Raw genomic sequence first — 27,933 nt, forward strand, 5'->3', positions numbered from 1 at the left:
GATCAGTAATGTAACGTATGTACACAGTGACTGCACCAGCAGAATAGTGAGTGCAGCTCTGGAGTATAATACAGGAGGTAACTCAGGATCAGTAATGTAATGTATGTACACAGTGACTGCACCAGCAGAATAGTGAGTGAAGCTCTGGAGTATAATGCAGGATGTAACTCAGGATCAGTAATGTAATGTATGTACACAGTGACTGCACCAGCTGAATAGTGAGTGCAGCTCTGGAGTATAATACAGGAGGTAACTCAGGATCAGTAATGTAATGTATGTACACAGTGACTGCACCAGCAGAATAGTGAGTGCAGCTCTGGAGTATAATACAGGAGGTAACTCAGGATCAGTAATGCAATGTATGTACAGAGTGACTGCACCAGCAGAATAGTGAGTGAAGCTCTGGAGTATAATGTAGGATGTAACTCAGGATCAGTAATGTAACGTATGTACACAGTGACTGCACCAGCAGAATAGTGAGTGCAGCTCTGGAGTATAATGTAGGATGTAACTCAGGATCAGTAATGTAACGTATGTACACAGTGACTGCACCAGCAGAATAGTGAGTGCAGCTCTGGAGTATAATACAGGAGGTAACTCAGGATCAGCAATGTAATGTATGTACACAGTGACTGCACCAGCAGAATAGTGAGTGCAGCTCTGGGGTATAATACAGGATGTAACTCACGATCAGTAATGTAATGTATGTACACAGTGACTGCACCAGCAGAATAGTGAGTGCAGCTCTGGGGTATAATACAGGATGTAACTCAGGATCAGTAATGTAATGTATGTACACAGTGACTGCACCAGCAGAATAGTGAGCGCAGCTCTGGGGTATAATACGGGATGTAACTCAGGATCAGTAATGTAATGTATGTACACAGTGACTGCACCAGCAGAATAGTGAGCGCAGCTCTGGGGTATAATACAGGATGTAACTCAGGATCAGTAATGTAATGTATGTACACAGTGACTGCACCAGCAGAATAGTGAGTGCAGCTCTGGGGGTATAATACAGGAGGTAACTCAGGATCAGTAATGTAATGTATGTACACAGTGACTGCACCAGCAGAATAGTGAGTGCAGCTCTGGAGTATAATACAGGATGTAACTCGGGAGGATCAGTAATGTAATCTATGTACACAGTGACTGCACCAGCAGAATAGTGAGTGCAGCTCTGGGGTATAATACAGGATGTAACTCAGGATCAGTAATGTAATGTATGTACACAGTGACTGCACCAGCAGAATAGTGAGTGCAGCTCTGGAGTATAATACAGGATGTAACTCAGGATCAGTAATGTAATGTATGTACACAGTGACTGCACCAGCAGAATAGTGAGTGCAGCTCTGGGGTATAATACAGGATGTAACTCAGGATCAGAAATGTAATGTATGTACACAGTGACTGCACCAGCAGAAAAGTGAGCGCAGCTCTGGGGTATAATACAGGATGTAACTCAGGATCAGTAATGTAATGTATGTACACAGTGACTGCACCAGCAGAATAGTGAGTGCAGCTCTGGGGGTATAATACAGGAGGTAACTCAGGATCAGTAATGTAATGTATGTACACAGTGACTGCACCAGCAGAATAGTGAGTGCAGCTCTGGAGTATAATACAGGATGTAACTCCGGATCAGTAATGTAATGTATGTACACAGTGACTGCACCAGCAGAATAGTGAGTGCAGCTCTGGAGTATAATACAGGATGTAACTCACGATCAGTAATGTAATGTATGTACACAGTGACTGCACCAGCAGAATAGTGAGTGCAGCTCTGGGGTATAATACAGGATGTAACTCAGGATCAGTAATGTAATGTATGTACACAGTGACTGCACCAGCAGAATAGTGAGCGCAGCTCTGGGGTATAATACAGGATGTAACTCAGGATCAGTAATGTAATGTATGTACACAGTGACTGCACCAGCAGAATAGTGAGCGCAGCTCTGGGGTATAATACAGGATGTAACTCAGGATCAGTAATGTAATGTATGTACACAGTGACTGCACCAGCAGAATAGTGAGGGCAGCTCTGGGGTATAATACAGGATGTAACTCCGGATCAGTAATGTAATGTATGTACACAGTGACTGCGCCAGCAGAATAGTGAGTGCAGCTCTGGAGTATAATACAGGATGTAACTCACGATCAGTAATGTAATGTATATACACAGTGACTGCACCAGCAGAATAGTGAGTGCAGCTCTGGGGTATAATACAGGATGTAACTCAGGATCAGTAATGTAATGTATGTACACAGTGACTGCACCAGCAGAATAGTGAGTGCAGCTCTGGGGTATAATACAGGATGTAACTCAGGATCAGTAATGTAATGTATGTACACAGTGACTGCACCAGCAGAATAGTGAGTGCAGCTCTGGGGTATAATACAGGAGGTAACTCAGGATCAGCAATGTAATGTATGTACACAGTGACTGCACCAGCAGAATAGTGAGTGCAGCTCTGGGGTTTAATACAGGATGTAACTCACGATCAGTAATGTAATGTATGTACACAGTGACTGCACCAGCAGAATAGTGAGTGCAGCTCTGGGGTATAATACAGGATGTAACTCAGGATCAGTAATGTAATGTATGTACACAGTGACTGCACCAGCAGAATAGTGAGCACAGCTCTGGGGTATAATACAGGATGTAACTCAGGATCAGTAATGTAATGTATGTACACAGTGACTGCACCAGCAGAATAGTGAGCGCAGCTCTGGAGTATAATACAGGATGTAACTCAGGATCAGTAATGTAATGTATGTACACAGTGACTGCACCAGCAGAAGAGTGAGTGCAGCTCTGGGGTATAATACAGGATGTAACTCGGGATCAGTAATGTAATGTATGCACATAGTGACTGCACCAGCAGAATAGTGAGTGCAGCTCTGGGGTATAATAGTGGAGGTAACTCAGGATCAGTAATGTAATGTATGTACACAGTGACTGCACCAGCAGAATAGTGAGTGCAGCTCTGGGGTATAATACAGGATGTAACTCAGGATCAGTAATGTAATGTATGTACACAGTGACTGCACCAGCAGAATAGTGAGTGCAGCTCTGGGGTATAATACAGGATGTAACTCAAGATCAGTAATGTAATGTATGTACACAGTGACTGCACCAGCAGAATAGTGAGTGCAGCTCTGGGGTATAATACAGGATGTAACTCAGGATCAGTAATGTAATGTATGTACACAGTGACTGCACCAGCAGAATAGTGAGTGCAGCTCTGGGGTATAATACAGGAGGTAACTCAGGATCAGCAATGTAATGTATGTACACAGTGACTGCACCAGCAGAATAGTGAGTGCAGCTCTGGGGTTTAATACAGGATGTAACTCACGATCAGTAATGTAATGTATGTACACAGTGACTGCACCAGCAGAATAGTGAGTGCAGCTCTGGGGTATAATACAGGATGTAACTCAGGATCAGTAATGTAATGTATGTACACAGTGACTGCACCAGCAGAATAGTGAGCACAGCTCTGGGGTATAATACAGGATGTAACTCAGGATCAGTAATGTAATGTATGTACACAGTGACTGCACCAGCAGAATAGTGAGCGCAGCTCTGGAGTATAATACAGGATGTAACTCAGGATCAGTAATGTAATGTATGTACACAGTGACTGCACCAGCAGAAGAGTGAGTGCAGCTCTGGGGTATAATACAGGATGTAACTCGGGATCAGTAATGTAATGTATGCACATAGTGACTGCACCAGCAGAATAGTGAGTGCAGCTCTGGGGTATAATAGTGGAGGTAACTCAGGATCAGTAATGTAATGTATGTACACAGTGACTGCACCAGCAGAATAGTGAGTGCAGCTCTGGGGTATAATACAGGATGTAACTCAGGATCAGTAATGTAATGTATGTACACAGTGACTGCACCAGCAGAATAGTGAGTGCAGCTCTGGGGTATAATACAGGATGTAACTCGGGAGGATCAGTAATGTAATGTATGTACAGAGTGACTGCACCAGCAGAATAGTGAGCGCAGCTCTGGAGTATAATGTAGGATGTAACTCAGGATCAGTAATGTAATGTAAGTACACAGTGACTGCACCAGCAGAATAGTGAGTGCAGCTCTGGAGTACAATACAGGATGTAACTCAGGATCAGTAATGTAATGTATGTACACAGTGACTGCACCAGCAGAATAGTGAGTGCAGCTCTGGGGTATAATACAGGAGGTAACTCAGGATCAGTAATGCAATGTATGTACAGAGTGACTGCACCAGCAGAATAGTGAGTGAAGCTCTGGAGTATAATGTAGGATGTAACTCAGGATCAGTAATGTAACGTATGTACACAGTGACTGCACCAGCAGAATAGTGAGTGCAGCTCTGGAGTATAATACAGGAGGTAACTCAGGATCAGTAATGTAATGTATGTACACAGTGACTGCACCAGCAGAATAGTGAGTGAAGCTCTGGAGTATAATGCAGGATGTAACTCAGGATCAGTAATGTAATGTATGTACACAGTGACTGCACCAGCTGAATAGTGAGTGCAGCTCTGGAGTATAATACAGGAGGTAACTCAGGATCAGTAATGTAATGTATGTACACAGTGACTGCACCAGCAGAATAGTGAGTGCAGCTCTGGAGTATAATACAGGAGGTAACTCAGGATCAGTAATGCAATGTATGTACAGAGTGACTGCACCAGCAGAATAGTGAGTGAAGCTCTGGAGTATAATGTAGGATGTAACTCAGGATCAGTAATGTAACGTATGTACACAGTGACTGCACCAGCAGAATAGTGAGTGCAGCTCTGGAGTATAATGTAGGATGTAACTCAGGATCAGTAATGTAACGTATGTACACAGTGACTGCACCAGCAGAATAGTGAGTGCAGCTCTGGAGTATAATACAGGAGGTAACTCAGGATCAGTAATGTAATGTATGTACACAGTGACTGCACCAGCAGAATAGTGAGTGCAGCTCTGGAGTACAATACAGGATGTAACTCAGGATTAGTAATGTAATGTATGTACACAGTGACTGCACCAGCAGAATAGTGAGTGCAGCTCTGGGGTATAATACAGGAGGTAACTCAGGATCAGTAATGCAATGTATGTACAGAGTGACTGCACCAGCAGAATAGTGAGTGAAGCTCTGGAGTATAATACAGGATGTAACTCAGGATCAGTAATGTAATATATGTACACAGTGACTGCACCAGCAGAATAGTGAGCGCAGCTCTGGAGTATAATGTAGGATGTAATTCAGGATCAGTAATGTAATGTATGTACACAGTGACTGCACCAGCAGAATAGTGAGTGCAGTTCTGGAGTATAATACAGGAGGTAACTCAGCATCAGTAATGTAATGTATGTACACAGTGACTGCACCAGCAGAATAGTGAGTGCAGCTCTGGGGTATAATACAGGAGGTAACTCAGGATCAGTAATGTAATGTATGTACACAGTGACTGCACCAGCAGAATAGTGAGTGCAGCTCTGGGGTATAATACAGGAGGTAACTCAGGATCAGTAATGTAATGTTTGTACACAGTGACTGCACCAGCAGAATAGTGAGCGCAGCTCTGGAGGATAATACAGGATGTAACTCTGGATCAGTAATGTAATGTATGTACACAGTGACTGCACCAGCAGAATAGTGAGTGCAGCTCTGGAGTATAATACAGGAGGTAACTCAGGATCAGTAATGTAATGTATGTACACAGTGACTGCACCAGCAGAATAGTGAGTGCAGCTCTGGAGTACAATACAGGATGTAACTCAGGATTAGTAATGTAATGTATGTACACAGTGACTGCACCAGCAGAATAGTGAGTGCAGCTCTGGGGTATAATACAGGAGGTAACTCAGGATCAGTAATGCAATGTATGTACAGAGTGACTGCACCAGCAGAATAGTGAGTGAAGCTCTGGAGTATAATACAGGATGTAACTCAGGATCAGTAATGTAATATATGTACACAGTGACTGCACCAGCAGAATAGTGAGCGCAGCTCTGGAGTATAATGTAGGATGTAATTCAGGATCAGTAATGTAATGTATGTACACAGTGACTGCACCAGCAGAATAGTGAGTGCAGTTCTGGAGTATAATACAGGAGGTAACTCAGCATCAGTAATGTAATGTATGTACACAGTGACTGCACCAGCAGAATAGTGAGTGCAGCTCTGGGGTATAATACAGGAGGTAACTCAGGATCAGTAATGTAATGTATGTACACAGTGACTGCACCAGCAGAATAGTGAGTGCAGCTCTGGGGTATAATACAGGAGGTAACTCAGGATCAGTAATGTAATGTTTGTACACAGTGACTGCACCAGCAGAATAGTGAGCGCAGCTCTGGAGGATAATACAGGAGGTAACTCAGGATCAGTAATGTAATGTATGTACACAGTGACTGCACCAGCAGAATAGTGAGTGCAGCTCTGGGGTATAATACAGGATGTAACTCTGGATCAGTAATGTAATGTATGTACACAGTGACTGCACCAGCAGAATAGTGAGTGCAGCTCTGGAGTATAATACAGGATGTAACAGTATAACGTATGTATATATAATATGTATATAATGAAAGTTTATACATTAGTAGTGAAGAGTGAAAATGGTACATTTATTTATATGGAAAACTTTCTAGTCCAGATATTTCCAGGCCTCCAGATGTTGAGAATTCTAGGAAGTGAAATTCAGGAAAGGGACACGACCCTGTAATGGAAAGTCTATGAAGCAGCAGTAACTGCAGGCACTGGGGGAAGAGCACAGATGAAAGAAGCAGGAAAGACGCAGGGATGTCACAGAGACACGGGCAGAGCTGCCATCACCTATGGAATAATCATCGGCTACAGGAGAGGTGCTGTGGATGGAATATGTATATACTACAGTATATGTATATATGTATGTATCTATATACCTGACTGTTACATGTGTCACCTATAGAAAAGTACGGCTTTATCCGCCCATATAGAAGGAGGGGAGGTTACTTCTTCCTGGACTCACGTTCTGTAAGGCGACATCCAGAGACCCCCCGCTCATGAGACGGTAGATGAGACAGTGCAGGCCGCTCTCCACACAGAAGCCGAGCAACTTCAGGAGATTGGGATGATGACATCTGTACAAGACACGAGACAGAAAAGCTACAAAGTCCACAATTACACCATTGGGGAAATGAACTTTGCACAGCTGAGGGTTTGTTACAATTGTATCCATTCTGGACAATTATTTGTGAGATAAACCCATCAGCAGCAGAAATCTCTCTCCTCTCCTGACAGTTTGTTACAATGTGTCAGTCTGGAGAACAGGCTGGTCAGGGCAGAAGATTTTACCGACTAGATACAACTGTAACAAACCCTCAGCTGTTTGCAATATTAAGTTCAGACCCGTATTCACACCTCGGCATTATTCACTGCTTAGCGCTACAGCTGTCCATGTGCAGCATTCACACATCTCAGACTCTAGTCATACGGGTCTCTAGGACTTGTTATTCTATTCACTGACAGGCAGCGGAGATCTTGACCATAGTAACACATTGCAGCACGTAGAAGCTGCAGAACTTCCGCCATATACAGACAGTGATGGGACAGAGGGTCGTCTCTTACCGAACACCGATCTGAGCCTCTGTCTCATAGGATAAATTCGTCCTCTCCGACTGCCCCTAAAGAAAGTGCAGAGATGACCCGGTCACACCCAACACCTGCCAGATATAAAGCCCCCCGGAGCAGACCCCCCGGAATCGCGCATTACCTCCTTCAGCCTCTTCACAGCATAAACATTGTCTCCTCTGCATCCCACAAAGACGTCCGCAGACGGTCCGCAGTGCAGCCGCCTGTTCACACTGAAGCCGTCCGTAGCCTCCTCCAGCTGCCGCCGGGTCCAGTGCTGACAGGTGGTGTTCAGGGAGCGGCTGATCTCCTGCTGGGGGGCACGTAATGCCTATAGCCGGGGGAGGAGAGCGTTACCGGACCGCCGGGGGACACACTAACACATACACGGACATCCCGGAGCGCCCAGGTTATACCGGAGGGACATGTATAATTATATACAGGAGATGCCCAGGTTATACCGGCTGTGCATATATCATTATATACAGGAGATGCCCAGGTTATACCGGAGGGACATATATAATTATATACAGGAGATGCCCAGGTTATACCGGAGGTACATATATAATTATATACAGGAGATGCCCAGGTTATACCGGCTGTACATATATAATTATATACAGGAGATGCCCAGGTTATACCGGCTGTACATATATAATTATATACAGGAGATGCCCAGGTTATACCAGCTGTACATATATAATTATATACCGGAGATGCCCAGGTTATACCGGCTGTGCATATATAGTTATATACAGGAGATGCCCAGGTTATACGGGAGGTACATATATAATTATATACAGGAGATGCCCAGGTTATACCGGAGGGACATATATAATTATATACAGGAGATGCCCAGGTTATACCGGCTGTGCATATATCATTATATACAGGAGATGCCCAGGTTATACCGGAGGGACATATATAATTATATACAGGAGATGCCCAGGTTATACCGGAGGTACATATATAATTATATACAGGAGATGCCCAGGTTATACCGGCTGTACATATATAATTATATACAGGAGATGCCCAGGTTATACCAGCTGTACATATATAATTATATACCGGAGATGCCCAGGTTATACCGGCTGTGCATATATAGTTATATACAGGAGATGCCCAGGTTATACGGGAGGTACATATATAATTATATACAGGAGATGCCCAGGTTATACCAGAGGGACATGTACAGGTATACACAGGAGATGCCCAGGTTATACCAGAGGTACATATACAGTTATACACAGGAGATACCCAGGTTATATCGGAGGTACATGTACAGGTATACACAGGAGATGCCCAGGTTATACCAGTATCTGACATACCTGATCTGTGCTGGACACCTGGTCTGAATAGGAGTCTGTCCCCATGGACCTCAGCAGCTCTGATGGGGGTTGTGGTGGTGATGGGAGTGGTGGTACTTTGGATTCTAGAACACAGAGGATGATACAATGATTCCCTCCCTGTCTTCCCTCCTCACAGCCCATGTTATACCGTCCTGTAGTCTTTACCTGACACCATTTTTGTAACACTGCTGCAGTGCCTTTCTGCTTCTTCAGAGGATTGTGCTGCTCCTTTCCTTTTCTCACAAGTCACGGGGGACATCGCCGGACTACAGGGGTCTGTGTAATAAATCACATTAGTAATCTGCTCATCACACGCTCCGCACAGTCCAAGCGCTGCAGGACATGGCTCAGGAATAGAATGCCGGAGCCGCAGTAAAGACTGACACAGGCAGCGCAGTGCAGGAGATGGAGCCAGTGCAGCATGATATGGGATCCCGGGGGATACTGAAGTCTGGGTGACCCCCCGGGGGCCAGAACGGAGAGTAACCCTTACACTGCTGGAGGATTTCTAAGGCCCGGTAGAGCTCCAGCTTCTGCAGGACGAGCTCCAGGTCGTGGACGGTGGCCAGCTTCTGCCCCCAGCTCCACAGCAGCTCCCCGGTGACGCAGTCGCCCCACCGCCGCCTCATGTAGAAGCGCTGGATGGTCGTCTGGTCGTTCACAACATGTGAAGCTGAAGAAGAAAAAAAAAAGACATTTTACAGATCTCCGCTTGCTGCCAATGAATGTTTTTTTTTTTTTATACAGGGAGTTAAAACCTTCTCTCATTCACTGTCAGAGAACACATAGGTAGAAACACGTGAGATGTTACACAAGCAGCGAGGTTTTACTTTTATTAGTTTAATTATGTAGATTTTTCCTTCTGTGCTGAAAACTTCTCACAGCTGAATGTTTGTCACAATTGCAGCCTCCACATCACAAATCCCTCGCCTGTTTTGTTACAATGTATCAGTCTGGAGTCCACAGAGGATGGTCTGGACGGCATAGAACTGTAACAAACCCTCAGCTGTGCGATGAACAGGTCTTTACAGGCTCTCAGCCTTTGACAGCAGACGCACGCTGACACATTGTAACGAAGGATGTTACAAAGCAGCAGAACTTGTCACATTTCCATATTCCGCCGTGTACGTCTCTAGTATCCAGGTGCGTCATATGGGGCTCGCAGTGTCCGGCCCCCGCTTGTCCCATCATCAGAGATCACCCCACAAGCCGCGGCGGGGCCACAGTAGAGGAAGTGCAGGCCCTTATCAGGACGGCTTCCTCTATTACTAAAGCTGAAGGAGATTGACTAATTGATTTTAAGATCAGCGGCTAATTAGTCACAACGGTAACGACCAATTACCACCGAGACTGATACTGAGCCAGCCAATCAGATACGTGACGGCGCAGAGAATAAAGTCTAACTGTGAATCACTGTGCAAATACAGTACATGACAAAAGAGAGTACACCCCTGACATTTCATAGATACTTTATTATATCTGCTCATTGGGACAACGCTGCAGATCTGACTGTGATACAATGTACAGTAGTCGGCGTGCGGCTCATATAACAGTGTAAATAACAGGTCTAAACCAGAGGCAGCAAAAAGGAGTACACCCCTAAGGGAAAAAGGCCAAATTGTGCCCAAAGTCTCAATATTTTGTGTGGCCACAAGTGACGAGCGAATGTGCTCAGATAAAGTGTTATCAGACCATGCTCAGGTGCGAACCCAGTGTCTTCTGTGTGCTCGAATAATAGGTCCGACTCTCCTCACCTGCATGTGTTGTAGCCGACTAATAGCCGTGAGATCTGCAGGCGAGGAGAATCGGACATATTATTCGAGCACGCAGAATATACTCACCATATAAGGTACATTACCTTACTTATTCTGTACTGATCTTCAGTTACACAATGTATTATAATCCAGAGCTGCACTCACTATTCTGCTGGTGCAGTCACTGTGTACATACATTACATTACTGATCCTGAGTTACATCCTGTATTATACTCCAGAGCTGCACTCACTATTCTGCTGGTGCAGTCACTGTGTACATACATTACATTACTGATCCTGAGTTACATCCTGTATTATACCCCAGAGCTGCACTCACTATTCTGCTGGTGCAGTCACTGTGTACACACATTACATTACTGATCCTGAGTTACATCCTGTATTATACCCCAGAGCTGCACTCACTATTCTGCTGGTGCAGTCACTGTGTATATACATTACATTACTGATCCTGAGTTACCTCCTGTATTATACCCCAGAGCTGCACTCACTATTCTGCTGGTGCAGTCACTGTGTACATACATTACATTACTGATCCTGAGTTACCTCCTGTATTATACCCCAGAGCTGCACTCACTATTCTGCTGGTGCAGTCACTGTGTACATACATTACATTACTGATCCTGAGTTACCTCCTGTATTATACCCCAGAGCTGCACTCACTATTCTGCTGGTGCAGTCACTGTGTACATAAATTACATTACTGATCCTGAGTTACCTCCTGTATTATACCCCAGAGCTGCACTCACTATTCTGCTGGTGCAGTCACTGTGTACATACATTACATTACTGATCCTGAGTTACCTCCTGTATTATACCCCAGAGCTGCACTCACTATTCTGCTGGTGCAGTCACTGTGTACATACATTACATTACTGATCCTGAGTTACCTCCTGTATTATACTCCAGAGCTGCACTCACTATTCTGCTGGTGCAGTCACTGTGTACGTACATTACATTACTGATCCTGAGTTACATCCTGAATTATACTCCAGAGCTGCACTCACTATTCTGCTGGTGCAGTCACTGTGTACATACATTACATTACTGATCCTGAGTTACATCCTGAATTATACTCCAGAGCTGCACTCACTATTCTGCTGGTGCAGTCACTGTGTACATACATTACATTACTGAGTTACATCCTGTATTATACCCCAGAGCTGCACTCACTATTCTGCTGGTGCAGTCACTGTGTGCATACATTACATTACTGATCCTGAGTTACATCCTGTATTATACTCCAGAGCTGCACTCACTATTCTGCTGGTGCAGTCACTGTGTACATACATTACATTACTGATCCTGAGTTACCTCCTGTATTATACCCCAGAGCTGCACTCACTATTCTGCTGGTGCAGTCACTGTGTACACACATTACATTACTGATCCTGAGTTACATCCTGTATTATACCCCAGAGCTGCACTCACTATTCTGCTGGTGCAGTCACTGTGTACACACATTACATTACTGATCCTGAGTTACATCCTGTATTATACTCCAGAGCTGCACTCACTATTCTGCTGGTGCAGTCACTGTGTCCATACATTACATTACTGATCCGGAGTTACATCCTGTATTATACCCCAGAGCTGCACTCACTATTCTGCTGGTGCAGTCCCTGTGTACATACATTACATTACTGATCCTGAGTTACATCCTGTATTATACTACAGAGCTGCACTCACTATTCTGCTGGTGCAGTCACTGTGTACACACATTACATTACTGATCCTGAGTTACATCCTGTATTATACTCCAGAGCTGCGCTCACTATTCTGCTGGTGCAGTCACTGTGTACATACATTACATTACTGATCCTGAGTTACTGTGTGTCACGGATCCCTACTCCGTGGTGTCACTTATTCGTACACTGTGTACATACATTAATGATCCTGAGTTACAGTACATCCTGTATTAAACCCCAGAGCTGCGCTCATTATTCTGCTGGTGGAGTCACTGTGTACATACATTACATTATTGATCCTGTATTATACTCCAGAGCTGCACTCACTATTCTGCTGGTGGAGTCACTGTGTACATACATTACATTACTGATCCTGTACTATACTCCAGAGCTGCGCTCACTGTTCTGCTGGTGCACTCCATACATTACATGTGATTACTATCCCTTTAGTTGTTAGATGTAACAGCAGAGAATGAATCCTTCTTACCAAACCGCATCCACTCCCAGTCATTCAAGCTGTCGACACAGCGGCAGAAGTCGTCCAGAACTCTGGGTGGGACGTCAATGATCAGGGGGGATGAGCTCCCGCCATTCAGTGACTGCGCCATAGTTGTCTTTTCTCCTGTTGTACCTGCAGAAATAATAAATAGCGTCACGACTTACGCACGACGCTGACAGGACGGACACCAGGCATCAGTGTGTTCTGCACAATATCTTAGAGGGAATTTCCGTTTTTGTAATAAAGTTTAATCCTTTTAAGACGAAAACTTTCGGAATGTTCTAATATACTTTGTGGATGGTTTTTTTTAGCCTTTTTGCTGACAGTGATTGGGAACATTCCCGTTTACTCTGAAAGGCTAAAACAGACCTAAGACTTCTCACAGCTGAGGTTTTGCTACAATTGCATCCAGTCTAAATCCCCCAAGATCTTACAATCCCATCTCCAGACTGATACATTGCACCAATCGATCAGGGGATGGGAGAGTTTGGCGGTTCCGGTGTCTTTAGCTCACAGAGCTTTGCCCGGACTGGATACGATGGTAACAAACTCTCAGCTTTAGGGGTTTTTTTATCCTTTAGAATGAAAAAAAACAAAACAGGATTGTTCCCCTGAAGTGTCAGTGAGAGGAGACCATGAAAATGATGGTGTGCGGGAGGCAGAACACATCCTGAGCTCCCAGGTGCAGGTCGCTCCTGGACTCTTCTGTGCAGCCTAGTTTGGAGCAGTTTCCGTCAGGATCTGCTTCCAAGAAGTTATAAGCACTTTTTATTTTTTGCACCATCATTTATTTTTTTTCAAAACCTTCAGCAACAAAAAGAGCTTCTGGTATGAACACAAAATCCCATAAAAATGAATAGAAAGGGAGCGGAACACACGTCAGTGTGAACATGGCCCATGGGCGAGATCCGTCAGTGTGAACATGGCCCATGGGCGAGATCCGTCAGTGTGAACATGGCCCATGGGCGAGACCCTCAGGGATGAGAGTCCGCTCCGTGTTACAGATTTACACACGGCGTCTCGTCACTTACTTGGTGCTGCCGGGACGGACTAGGAATCGGAAGCTGCAGGGTTTTCTACTACAAATCCCAGCGAGTGATGGCTGCGTCTGGCCCCAGGAGCCGGAGTTCTGCTTTATGTACTGGGAGGGGCGTCACTGTGGGGGACAACCCTATGCGGCCACCCCCCAAATCACGCAGGGATCCCCTCGTTCCTTCCTGTCAGTCACCTGTTGGTGCAGACGTCATCTACTGCAGAACTGAAAATCGTCAGACGCCCAGAACTTCCTCGTAGCGAGTTGTGCGGGGGGAGGTGAGGGACGAGGCCCGAAAATGCTATACAACCAGTAGAGCAGGAAGTGCAGCAAACCTCTGATGCGGGAAGAAGGAGGGGGCGATCTGTGACTACACAGGTGAGCAATACTGCTGGCGCTGCAGTCCCATGTAAATAATCACCAATCACTATGTAGGCTGGGCTTCAATTCCCGATTATTTTCACTATCTCCGCTTGTTGTCGGTGGATGTTAACATTCGGGGGATAAAAAAAAACCCCAAAAGACTAAAGTTTTACATTTGTATCAGGCCGGGCAATCCTCTGTGAGCGAAACACTTCACAGCACAATTCTGCTTCTGATCGTTTGCTACAATGTATCACTCGGCTTAGATGATGAACATTAAAGGGGGAAAAGCTGTTCAATTATCTAGGGGGTTGAATTAGTAAAAATACCAAAATAAATCATCCACGGCTGCTGTCACCGCATCTATCGATGACGCAGCGGTCTAGTGATTGGCTGCAGCGGTCAGTTGACTTGAACCCCTCACGTTATCAGAAAAACGTCCAGCTCAAGTCACCGGATTGCTGCAGCCCATCACAAACGGCAGCGGTCCTCTGGCTGGCTGTGTGGTGACGCCATCGCCTCCGGGGCAGATCATACAGCGGAGAGCGGCCAATGCTCCGGCCACAACGGCGACAGCAGGTGAGGAAGACTTACTTTCTTATTTTGTTGCAGAACCCAACCTGAAGATAACACGCACCTTTTTGTAAAGACAACCCCTTTAAGACAGGATACAAGTGTGGCAAACACTCAGCTGTGACAAGTATTGGCTGTGTTTTAAGCCTTTGGGAAGGGGTGAGTGAGAATATCCCCAATCTCAGCAAGCAGAGATGTTCAACAGGCTAAAGAATTGAGGCACAGCAATAATTCAGCTTTCCCAGGCTCCTGAACAGCAAATCGGCTGCATGTCTCCTTCAGAACTCTGGTAAAGCTGGATGCTTACATCCTCTGTGCTGCTCCTCAGGACTCCTAGAAAGCTGGGTGAGCACTCCAGTACGACCTGTAAAGACGGCAATGACTTCTGCCATCCTGAAACAGAAAGTGCTGAACGGATGGGGAGCAGGGACATTTTTATTAGGGCTTAAAGGGATTTTCCATCTAAAATAAACCGTTAGATGAGCTTAAAGGGTTCTTCCCATCTTCGTAAATGGGCCTGTGCAGGGACTGGTAAAATACGCAACTTATTAGATACCTTTTTGTTTACAGCTCATTGCCAAGGAGACCGTCCACCGCTGCGGTCTGGAAGCAGTCGCTGAGCAAGTGCAGCTCCTAACCTGGTGAGAACTGTAGACCGGACACAGGCAGAGGCCCAGGAGCTCCTGTGCAGCGCTGCGCACCTCCCCGGTCGTGCGGACCACGATCACCATCAGCTGCAGGTTCAGATCAGAGCCGCCATTACGCTGCTGGCCTGAGCTGTCAGCCAAACAGGAGAAAAAGCTGCCGAGAAGTCGTCAGGCGTGACAGCGGGACGCTGAAAAAAAGGATCTCAAGTTAAAAAAAACTTTAATTTATTACATGTACTAATATACAGGTGCATCTCACAACAAAACAGAATATCATCAAAAAGTGAATTTATTTCAGTTCTTCAATACAAAAAGTGAATCTCCTATATTCTATAGAGTCATTACACACAGAGTGATCTATTCCACGGGTTTATTTTTGTTAATGTTGATGATTATGGCTTACAGCCAATGAAAACCCAAAAGTCATTATCTCAGTAAATTAGAATACTTTATGACACCAGCTTGAAAAATGATTTTAAAATCTGAAATGTCGTCCTACTGAAAAGTATGTTCAGTAAATGCACTCAGTACTTGGTCGCGGCTCCTTTTGCATCAATTACTGCATCAATGCGGCGTGGCATGGAGGCGATCAGCCTGTGGCACTGCTGAGGGGTTATGGAAGCCCAGGTTGCTCTGATAGAAGCCTTCAGCTCGTCTGCATTGTTGGGTCTGGTGTCTCATCTTCCTCTTGACAATACTCCATAGATTCTACCTGGTAGACGGCTGTGCTGACTTTGGTCTTGATAAAACACAGTGGACCTACACCAGCAGATGACATGGCTCCCAAACCATCACTGACTGTGGAGACTTCACACTAGACCTCCAGCAGCTTGGATTGTGGTCTCTCCACTCTTCCTCCAGACTCTGGGACCTTGATTTCTAAGGTCTAGTGTGAAGTTTCCACAATCAGTGATGGTTTGGGGAGCCATGTCATCTGCTGGTGTAGGTCCACTGTGTTTTATCAAGACCAAAGTCAGCGCAGCCGTCTACCAGGAGATAATAGAGCACTTCATGCTTCCCCCTGCCGACAAGCTTTTTGGAGATGGAGATGTCATTCTCCAGCAGGACTTGGCCCCTGTCCACACTGCCAAAAGTACCAATACCTGGTGTAAAAACAACAGTATCACTGGGCTTGATTGGCAGCAAACTCGCCTGACCTTAACCCCATAGAGAATCTATGGAGTATTGTCAAGAGGAAGATGAGACACCAGACCCAACAATGCAGACGAGCTGAAGGCTGCTATCAAAGCAACCTGGGCTTCCATAACCCCTCAGCAGTGCCACAGGCTGATCGCCTCCATGCCATGCCGCATTGCTGCAGTAATTGATGCAAAAGGAGCCGCGACCAAGTACTGAGGGCATTTACTGAACATACATTTCAGTAGGTCAACATTTCGGATTTTAAAATCATTTTTTAAGCTGGTGTTATAAAGTATTCTAATTTACTGAGATAATGACTTTTGGGTTTTCATTGGCTGTAAGCCATAATCATCAACATTAACAGAAATAAACACGTGAAATTGATCACTCTGTGTGTAATGACTCTATATATGAGATTCACTTTTTGAATTGAAGAACTGAAATAAATGATCTTTTAGATGATATTCTAATTTTGTGAGAAGCACCTGTATCTAACATCTGAAAGAGCCTGATGGTCCTCTCCGGTGAACGGTCCTCTTTCTTCTGGTGCCAGCATGTTGTCAGAGGGGGCTGGCTGTCTGGATCATTTCTATAAGGCAACTCCCTTCTTTGTCACAACTGATGGACAGACAGAAGGGGTCCGGTCTAGCTATGGGAGTGAGCAGTCAGCCAGCCCCCTTCACACACAGCATTGATGACGTGCTGCCCCATGTTTGATACAAAAAGGGCAGGACTGCAGCACGTGAGGGAAGACAGAGGCACCTTCAAAGCGTCAACCATATTAGTAGGATGCATCACTTACCACTTATAGCAGAATTATTATTATTTTTTAGCCATACGTTCCTTTTAAGTGGAGAATGACACGAAGCGTCACACTATCTGCTATGGTGCTACAGAGCATGGAACCCAGACGCCAGCGCTATTTTTCCAAACCGCCCTGATGGATGGCTGGGGTTGTAGTGAGTCATTAGGGAGTCGCTATCAGTAATGCTGCAGGAAAAACACTTGCAAAATGTTGTGAATTTTGGCAATTTGGTGCCGGTTACCGAGCTGCCTTGTAAACTTGATGCAACTCGCCAGCACAATCATACATAAGACAAGTGTTCCCATGACGTCCTGGTTTTCTCTCTTGTGAAAGCCACAAGTGACAATTTGGAGCCATCAGGAATACATTTCTGCGACTTTCCTATTCACCCGACAGAACTTGCTAAAATCCCTGCATGTGGTGCAGGAACAACCGCGTGCACAATTCTGGGGTGGATTCTCAGCTGCACATCTTGCAATAATCCACACTCTTTGGAGACCTGTTCCCTGCAGAATTAATTCTAGCACAAACTGTCCAGATTTCACCAGTTGCATTAATCTGCAGGTTTTCAGCGCACCATGGATGGGATTTGGCCGAAATATCACCTCCAATGCTGCAACTCTCAGCTGATTTTATATCTGGAGAATTTGCTTCACAGTTGACCTGTGTGAACTTAGCCTTAAAGGGAACCTTCCCTTTAATCAGGACACAATTAACACCATTTTCTACCGTATTCAGACTCGGTCACTTTATAAGGGATGACAGAATCCATTTTATTGAAAAAAATATATAGATAAAATAATGTTGTGGCTAACAGATCAGATAGAAATCTACATCTCTGAGCATAAGATCTGTACAAGTGGCACACGATACATGCGACTGGCAGTGAAAAGGTCCCGTTTTCTCGACCCCGTGGAGATTTACAAATGTGAAATAAGGTTACGCTGCGGTATTGCTGCCCCCAGAGGCAGAGGACTGATAAATGGCGCGCGGCCCGTGTGACTGGAACGTTCACCTTTATTGCAGAAGGACCTTGCGGGAATCTGTGTGCAAATCGCTAAACGATCTCGGTTTCTTTTAATGAAGCCATTTGTTTTTTTCCCCAAAAAAGCTTGATGCACAGCGTTTCTTTCTAATGCCTCAGTGCATACGGACCAGTGTCAGAGCGCTGCTTGTAATACGGCTCTTCCAATAATACGGTGCACATACACAGAGTATTAAACAGCTATATCTCCCGCCCATCCCCCCATGCACGTGCACGCTCAGCTCAACGGAGCGTTCTTGTGTTTTCAATAGGAAGAGGGAAGCAGCTGCCATATTTCTATGTCGCCTGCAGACTCCTCTGGCAGCTGATTATCATCAGAAGCTAAAAGAATGAGGCTAAGGCCGGGATCACACATGCGAGAAAGTCGGACGAGTCTCACATGTTAATACCCGGCCCTACTGCCTGCAGTCCGGAGCGGAGCGTGCGGCCGCATAGCAATACATGGAGCCGCACGCTCCTCTCCGGAGTGGCAGGGCCGGGTATTAACATGCGAGACTCGGCCGACTTGCTCGCATGTGTGATCCCGGCCTTAGAAATACAATATGTCCTCCCCCAACACCCTGATGAGATGCACCCGAGATTCGTGACAAGAAGTAATCCTGGTAATCGACACTTCTCGTCACTCATCCCGCTGAAGAACTGAAGGCAACGGTTGATAAGAGAGAAGAATAAATCCTATTTATCAGTGTTACGGTCAGATAACCTGCAGGCTGACATGGCTGATAACAGGGAATAACAGCACCTGCAGAACACACAGTGAATGGCCGCAGGGCTCCAGTCCTCTGACAAGTTGCAGTTTGCCGCTGCTGAGGATTTCCATTGTGGGCTGCGATAACCGCACGACATGGGACAGTGCAATTGGTCGTTAACTATATACAAGCTTTACAACAGTCAGTCTTTTTCTGAACTCGTTATCATTTTACTGCTTTATGTTACACGTGTCCATCCGTACGGTGGGTGCAGTGTGAACATCCGACGCCGATGAATCAGTCTCATTCTACGCCATTATCTACAATGAACGTCCCCTCGACGCCTCCGTCCGGTTCCATATCCAGATTACGAGTCTTCTGGGTGACACTGATTCCAGATGCCTAGGGCCAGGCGCTGCAGATCCTTCTGGACGTTGGGTCGGTTCTCTAGATCGTCGTACAGGGAGGTCACGATCTCCAGCTTTCTGTAATCTTCCGGCTTCACCAGATTCCTGATCACCTGAAGGCAGCAATCCTTCAATGTGAAGACTGTAATAGAGAAACACAAGCCGGTCCTTATAGGGGATCTGAACTCCTAGAATGTGATGATGATACAAGTGTCACCTTGTTTGAGATATTTGCTACATCTCCTTTAAGGGGTTGTCAAGGCCTCTGCTATTGATTAGTGAGGGTCCGCCGCCCCCACCTGTCTGAGGAGCTATCCTCAGCAGAGGTCATCAATATCATAAGCCTGGAGAAGCCCTTCTCATCAATGGACGTTCCAGGTGCCGGCTACCATACACAGCTGACATCCCCCTGCAATGACCGGGATCTGAGACAACTCCCTTACATAATAATGGCGGCATAATAAAAGAGAGTGTGGATCACAGGCAATGACACTTTGGTTTCCTTATCAGCAGGAAGAATTGTGCAGCCCACAAATAGAAATAAAAAAAGAAACTGTGTACTGTGCATAGGCAGAAAGCTCATAATTCTAAGAAAAATCATCCTCATGGGGTCCAGTGCCTCCTCCCTGCTGCTGCTTCAGTCTCTGTGTTTTGGCTGCAGCGGTGATGTCATGACTATATAGCGCACATCACCGCTGCAGCCAATCACTGAACTCTGCAGCTCGTGAGGTCTATATCAGCAGATGCTCTGTGCTGAGCAAACATTTGTGAACCACTGTTCTAAGGGAAAATCTCCTTTAAAACTAGTTATCCTCATTTTTACACTGGAAGGCGAGAGGCACTGATGTCACGTGGTTGGCCACGTTCTGGGTATTGGCAGATGGTGTGCACCCATCCTATCAATCAGAATAAAGGGCGCAGTGGACCCGTCAGCAGCCACAGACACAACATGTCACAGGGGCGAGAGCGGCGGCGGCGTGGGGTCACTGGGGAGAGAGGCGACGGCACAGGGTCACAGAGCGCAGCTGGCATGGGTCACAGAGGCCTGAGTGGTGGCGACGCAGGGGAGAAAGAGGCGACGGTGCAGGGTCACACGGACCAGAACGCCGGCGGCGCGGATCACTGGGGGGAGAGCGCGGCGGCACAGGGTCACAGAGCGCAGCTGGCATGGGTCACAGGGGCCTGAGTGGTGGCAACGCAGGGGAGAAAGAGGCGACGGTGCAGGGTCACAGGGACCAGAACGCCGGCGGCACGGATCACTGGGGGGAGAGCGCGGCGGCAGCATGGGGTCACTGGGGGAGAGAGGGGCGGCAGCAGCACGGGGTCACTGGGGGAGAGAGCGGCGGGTCATAGAAGCTGCACTCTGCAGCTGGCATGAGCCACAGGGGGGTAGAGAGCAGCGGCACGAGGTCACTGGGGGGGGAAAAGCGGCGGTTCATAGAAGGCAGAGCGCAGCTGGCATGGGTCACAGGGGCCAGAGTGGTGGCCGCACGGGGTCACTGGGGGGAGAGAGCAGCGGCGCGGGGTCACTGGGGGGGAGAGAGAGCGGCGCGGGGTCACTGGGGGGGAGAGAGAGCGGCGCGGGGTCACTGGGGGGGGAAGAGAGAGCGGCGCGGGGTCACTGGGGGGGGAAGAGAGAGCGGCCGCACGGGGTCACTGGGGGGGAGAGAGAGCGGCCGCACGGGGTCACTGGGGGGGGAGAGAGAGCGGCGGCGCGGGGTCACTGGGGGGGAGAGAGAGCGGCGGTGCGGGGTCACTGGGGGGGGAGAGAGAGCGGCGGTGCGGGGTCACTGGGGGGGAGAGAGAGCGGCGGTGCGGGGTCACTGGGGGAGAGTGGTGGTGTGGGGTTACGGGGGACAGAGCGGCACGGAGTCACTGGGAGGACAAAGCGGTGTGGGGTCACTGGGGGGACAAAGCGGCGGTGCGGGGTCACTGGGGGGACAGAGCGGCGCGGGGTCACTGGGAGGACAAAGCGGTGCGGGGTCACTGGGGGGACAGAGCGGCGGTGCGGGGTCACTGGGGGGACAGAGCGGCGCGGGGTCACTGGGGGGACAGAGCGGCGCGGGGTCACTGGGGGGACAGAGCGGCGCGGGGTCACTGGGGGGACAGAGCGGCGGTGCGGGGTCACTGGGGGGACAGAGCGGCGCGGGGTCACTGGGGGGACAGAGCGGCGGTGCTCACAGCGGTGGGCGTGCTGATCCGGCGCCAGTCGCGGGGGTCACCTGGCAGGCAGATGTTCACCATCACCGGCTGCTGCTGGCCGTTGTCGTCGCCCGGGGCGATGTAGATCTCATTCTTGTTCACCGTCAGCCCCACGTCCGTGTTGACTTCACGAAACAACCAGATGTGACCTGTGAGGAGAGACACCATCCGCCATGACACTTCACCCCTCTGCTTGCCGTCAGTGAATGGGCCGAGTCTGGTTACAGCTGCTGTACAATCACCAGGACGGTTGTCACCAGCTGACAGAGCCGCAGCTCACGTACCATGGTAGGTGCACATCCTGCGGCCGGTGCCGGGGAGCAGGACCGGGTACGGCTCCGGGTTCCCCTGGAAGTTCACCCAGATGGGCTGCACGGTGCGGGAGCTGCGGTTACAGAACACGACCTGCGCCTGCTGCCGGCTGTTGAAGGACCGGAGCTGAGGAGGCCCGGACCCCGGATCAATCTCCCGAAGCATCCCGAGGCTTCCAAACAGTCCACTAGGCCGCAACCAGTCACCTAGCAACCAAACTCTGACGTCACGCACTGTGCGCAGCCTCAGAGGCCGCTGCGTAACTGAAAGGCATTGTGGGAGTTGTAGTTTTAACACAGATGTCTTCAGACATTGATTAAACCCAATTATTGGACAATGTATCAGTGGAATGTCTGTAATTAATTATTAATATTCCTGAAATTGACATCAAGTTACAAAAAGCTCCAGAGCTGCACTCATAATTCTACAAGACTGGAATCTCCCGGCAGTGATGGGCAGTCCGACTCTTTCTGTAAATAGAAATATGTTTTCCACAGTCATGGCTCCCGGTGTTTCCCTGTACAGTGAGGGCCTCATTATACCGCTGGATAAGCCTCTAGTGAAGCGGTACAGACTGTTATCAGCATCGCTGTCTCCTCAGACTGTCCGCTCCTGTGACCGCCAGGCCTCGGCTCCTCGGCTGTAGTGTCCTGTCACTCTCTAGTCTGTGGCTGCGGTCAGTCCCTCCCGGGCACAAGTTCTCTGCAGCCGGATTGTATCTGCAAACGCCGGAAACTGCCTCCTGATCAGGATTTGGTTGGAAATGTGAAATTCTGACTTCTGGGGCAAAGGAGAAAGAGGGGAGAGGAGAGGAGAATGGAGAGGAGAGGAGAGGAGAAGAGGAGAGGAGAGGAGAGGAGAGGAGAAGAGGAGAAGAGGACAGAAGAGGAGAGGAGAGGAGAGGAGGAGAGGAGAGGAGAGGAGAGGAGAAGAGGAGAGGAGAGGAGGAGAGGAGAGGAGAAGAGAGAGAAGAGAGGAGAAGAGAAGAGGAGAGGAGAATGGAGAGGAGAATGGAGAGGAGAAGAGAGGAGAATGGAGAGAAGAGAGGGAGGAGAGAGGGAGGAGAAGAGGAGAGAGGAGAGGAGAATGGAGAGGAGAGGAGAATGGAGAGGAGAATGGAGAGGAGAGGAGAATGGAGAGGAGAGGAGAATGGAGAGGAGAGAGGGAGGAGAAGAGGAGAGAGGAGAGGAGAAGAGGAGAGGAGGAGAGGAGAGGAGAGGAGAAGAGGAGAGGAGAGGAGAAGAGGACAGAAGAGGAGAGGAGAGGAGAGGAGAAGAGGAGAGGAGAGGAGGAGAGGAGAGGAGAAGAGAGAGAAGAGAGGAGAAGAGAAGAGGAGAGGAGAATGGAGAGGAGAATGGAGAGGAGAAGAGAGGAGAATGGAGAGAAGAGAGGGAGGAGAGAGGGAGGAGAAGAGGAGAGAGGAGAGGAGAATGGAGAGGAGAGGAGAATGGAGAGGAGAATGGAGAGGAGAGGAGAATGGAGAGGAGAGGAGAATGGAGAGGAGAGAGGGAGGAGAAGAGGAGAGAGGAGAGGAGAAGAGGAGAGAGAGGGGAGAGGAGAGAGGGGAGGAGAGGGGAAGAGGAGAGAGAGGGAGGAGAGAGGGAGGAGAGAGGGGAGAGGAGAGGGGAGGGAGGAGGGGAGAGAAGAATGGAGAGGAGAGAGGGAGGAGAGAGAGGAGAGGAGGGAGGAGAGGGGAGAGAGGAGAGGAGAAGAGGGGAGAGAGGAGAGGAGAGAGAGGAGAGGAGAGAGGGGAGAAGAGGAGAGAGAAGAGGGGAGAGGGAGGAGAGGAGAATGGAGAGGAGGAGAGGGGAGGGAGGAGAGGAGAGAAGAGAGGGGAGAGGAGAGGAGAATGGAGAGGAGAGAGAAGAGGAGAGAAGAGGAGGAGAGGGGAGAGGAGAATGGAGAGGAGAGGAGAATGGAGAGGAGAGAGGGAGGAGAGAGAAGAGAGGAGAGAGGGGAGAAGAGGAGAGAGAAGAGGGGAGGAGAAGAGGAGAGGAGGGGAGAGAGGAGAGGGGAGAGAGGAGAGGGGAGGAGAAGAGGAGATGAGGAGAGAGAGGAGAGGGAGAAGAGGAGAGAGAAGAGGGGAGGAGAAGTGAAGGGAGAGGAGGGGAGAGAGGAGAGGAGAGGAGAGAGGGGAGAGAGGAGAGAGAAGAGGGGAGGGAGGAGAGGAGAATGGAGAGGAGAGAGGGAGGAGAGAGAGGAGAGGAGAGAGGGGAGGAGAGGAGGGAGGAGAGAATAGGAGAGGGGAGAGAGGAGAGGGGAGGGGAGGAGAGGAGAGGAGAATGGAGAGGATGAGAGGGAGGAGAGAAGAGAGAGGAGGAGAGGAGGGAGGAGAGAAGAGGAGGAGGGAGAGAGAGGAGAGGGGAGGGGAGAGAAAAGAGGATAGGGAAGGGAGGAGAGTAAGGGTACCGTCACACAGTGCAATTTTGATCGCTACAACGGCACGATTTGTGACGTTCCAGCGATGCATTTACGATATCGTTGTGTCTGACACGCTACTGCGATCCGGATCCCCGCTGAGAATCGTACGTCGTAGCAGATCGTTTGAAACTTTCTTTCGTCGTCTAGTGTCCCGCTGTGGCGGCATGATTGCATCGTGTGACACAGGTTGTATACGATGTGCGCACAGTAACCAACGGCTTCTACATCGCAAATACGTCATGAAATTATCGCTCCAGCGCCGTGTATTGCAACGTGTGACCGCAGTCTACGACGCTGGAGCGATAATCATACGACGCTGCAACGTCACGAATCGTGCCGTCGTAGCGATGAAAATGGCACTGTGTGACGGTACCCAAAAGGAGAGAGAGGAGAGGAGAAGGGGAGGAGAGGGGAGGGAGGAGAGGGGAGGGAGCAGAGGGGAGAGAAGAGGAGGGGAGATAGGAGAGAAGAGAGGGGAGGGAGGAGAGGGGAGACAAGAGGAGGGGAGAGAAGAGGAGGGGGGAGGGAGGAGAGGAAAGGAGAGAGAGGAGAAGGGAGAGGGGAAGGAGGAGAGGGGAGAGAAGGAGAGAGAAGAGAGGGGAGAGGAGGGGAGAGAAGAGGAGGGGAGGGAGAGGAGAGGAGAATGGAGAGAAGAGAGAATGGGGAGAGGGGAGAGGAGAGGGGAGGGAGGAGAGGAAAGGAGAGAGGAGAAGGGAGAGGAGAGGGGAGAGGGGAGGAGAGAAGAGAGGGGAGGGAGGAGAGGGGAGAGAAGAGGAGGGGAGGGAGGAGAGAGGAGGGGAGGGAGGAGAGGAGAGAATGGGGAGAGAGGGGAGAGGAGGGGAGGGAGGATAGGAGAGGGGAGGGAGGAGAGGGGAGAGAAGAGAGGGGAGAGAGGAGAGGGGAGGGAGGAGAGGGGAGGGAGGAGAGGAGAATGGAGAGAGGAGGGGAGAGAGGAGAGGAGAATGGAGAGAGGAGAGGGGAGGGAGGAGAGGAGAGAGAGGGGAGGGAGGGGAGGGAGGAGAGGAGAATGGAGAGGAGAATAGAAGAGAGGAGAGGAGAATGGAGAGAGGAGAATAGAGAGGAGAATGGAGAGGGGAGGGAGAGAAGAGAGGGGAGAGGAGAGGGGAGGGAAAGGAGAGAGGAGAATGGAGAGAGGAGAGGGGAGGGAGGAGAGGAGAGAGAGGAGAATAGAGGAGAGGAGAATGGAGAGAGGAGAGGGGAGGGAGGAGAGGAGAATGGAGAGAGGAGAGGAGAATAGAAGAGAGGAGAGGGGAGAGAGGAGAGGAGAATGGAGAGAGGAGAATAGAGAGGAGAATGGAGAGGGGAGGGAGAGAAGAGAGGGGAGAGGAGAGGGGAGGGAAAGGAGAGAGGAGAATGGAGAGAGGAGAGGGGAGGGAGGAGAGGAGAGAGAGGAGAATAGAGGAGAGGAGAATGGAGAGAGGAGAGGGGAGGGAGGAGAGGAGAATGGAGAGAGGAGAGGAGAATAGAAGAGAGGAGAGGGGAGAGAGGAGAGGAGAATGGAGAGAGGAGAATAGAGAGGAGAATGGAGAGGAGAGGGGAGGGAAAGGAGAGAGGAGAGGAGAATGGAGAGGGGAGAGACTGGTGAAAGGAAAAAATAATGGTTCTCTGAGCCTGTGCAGTATGACATCCACATTGGCCGCAGCCTCCTGATTCGGGGGCGTCTACATTGACAATCAGATGTTTTTTGGTTGTGCTGCCACGTACCAGGATGGCTGCAGATTTTTTAACACCCAAAATTCGCAACAAGCTGCGTTTTGGGAGCACATGAAAAATCCTGATGCAAACGCAGCTCCATGTGCCCCTATGGTAAGTGTAGGGATGCAGTCTGGATGGGGATGCATTAGGATTGCTACACACCGCACTGTACCAAAGCGCTAGTGTGAAGACAGCCCCTCACCAGGTGCCCCATGTTATATACAGGCTCCCAATACATTTTATTAGCACGCTATAACATGGGGCACCAGCCCTTCTAGTGCGGCCGCTCACTGTATGACGGCACAGCACGCAGAGTCTACATTATGTCTGCGTCCTGCTCCCATACAGTGTCATCACTTTCCCATACAGCACGTCCCTTCTGAGCATGCTCAGTCCCACATAACGGATCCCTGCACATGAGGCACGAACATGACGTGTTGTCCTGGATCCGTGCTCCATGGTAATTCCAGACGTGCAGCCATGGATCCGTCCGGGTCCCTGCGCCTTTGTGTTTTTCAGACAACACAAAACTGCAACAAGTTGCGTTTTTGTGCATCTGGTAAAATATGGAGACACACAGATCCGTGGGAAAATGGCGACAACTGGATGCAAACACAAGTCCTGTCTGTCACCACTGAAAGTCAATGGAGTCGAAAATGGATCTGTGTGCAGCCATTGTCATAAAATCTGCAAGTGTGAACCCAGCTCTATATAATGATTGGAGCTGTACTAGATCTCCCCACAGGATCCGCCTAAAATCACTTTGTATTATTTACCCTCAGCAGCAACAACTGATCCATCCTCCTCCCTGCATGTTCCTGTCCTGAATCCTCCTCAGTCCTAACTAATACTATGACACCAAACAATCCTATACACACTATATACACACTATATACACACTATATACACTATATACACACTATACACACTATATACACTATATACACACTATATACACTATATACAGTATATACACACTATATACACACTATATACACACTATATACACACTGTATACACTATATACACACTATACACACTATACACACACTATATACACACTATATACACACTATATACACACTATATACACACTATATACACACTATATACACTATATACACACTATACACACTATATACACTATATACACACTATATACACTATATACACACTATATACACACTATATACACACTGTATACACTATATACACACTATACACACTATACACACACTATATACACACTATATACACACTATATACACACTATATACACACTATACACACTATATACACTATATACACACTATATACACACTATATACACTATATACACACTATATACACACTATATACACACTGTATACACTATATACACACTATATACACTATATACACACTGTATACACACTATACACACTATATACACTATATACACACTATATACACACTATATACACTATATACACACTATATACACACTATATACACACTGTATACACTATATACACACTATACACACTATATACACTATATACACACTATATACACACTATACACACTATATACACTATATACACACTATATACACACTATACACTCTATATACAGTATATACACACTATATACACACTGTATACACTATATACACACTATACACACTATA

The 27,933-nt window shown here is 48.0% G+C and overlaps 2 protein-coding genes across 3 annotated transcripts in view; both read right to left on the reverse strand.

Annotated features, from left to right (window-relative positions):
• IRAK2 (interleukin 1 receptor associated kinase 2) overlaps positions 1–15,740 on the reverse strand; it is a 42,388-nt gene extending 26,648 nt beyond the window's left edge. The window contains exons 1-8 of one of the 2 annotated variants that reach the window (XM_077276766.1): positions 15,437–15,740; positions 12,900–13,043; positions 9,446–9,625; positions 9,118–9,228; positions 8,932–9,035; positions 7,743–7,931; positions 7,598–7,653; positions 6,999–7,110 (exon numbers count right to left, since the gene is read on the reverse strand). In XM_077276766.1, coding sequence (XP_077132881.1) covers positions 6,999–7,110; positions 7,598–7,653; positions 7,743–7,931; positions 8,932–9,035; positions 9,118–9,228; positions 9,446–9,625; positions 12,900–13,043; positions 15,437–15,611 — 1,071 coding nt within the window. In that variant the 5' untranslated portion in view covers positions 15,612–15,740. Of the gene's footprint in view, positions 1–6,998; positions 7,111–7,597; positions 7,654–7,742; positions 7,932–8,931; positions 9,036–9,117; positions 9,229–9,445; positions 9,626–12,899; positions 13,044–13,942; positions 14,076–15,436 lie in introns of those variants that run through there. The other variant, XM_077276767.1, reaches the window with a different exon arrangement.
• A 3,433-nt stretch (positions 15,741–19,173) lies between these two features.
• On the reverse strand, positions 19,174–22,390 carry VHL (von Hippel-Lindau tumor suppressor). The gene is made up of 3 exons (XM_077276734.1): positions 22,100–22,390; positions 21,836–21,964; positions 19,174–19,755 (listed from the first exon to the last, which is right to left on the reverse strand). Exons 1-3 carry the CDS (start codon positions 22,290–22,292, stop codon positions 19,574–19,576), a joined length of 504 nt encoding a protein of 167 aa, XP_077132849.1. The 5' UTR covers positions 22,293–22,390; the 3' UTR covers positions 19,174–19,573.
• Positions 22,391–27,933: the final 5,543 nt, after the last annotated feature.

This window comes from Ranitomeya variabilis, chromosome 8 (assembly GCF_051348905.1).
Source record: "Ranitomeya variabilis isolate aRanVar5 chromosome 8, aRanVar5.hap1, whole genome shotgun sequence".
In the NCBI taxonomy this organism is placed as follows: Eukaryota; Metazoa; Chordata; class Amphibia; order Anura; family Dendrobatidae; genus Ranitomeya; species Ranitomeya variabilis.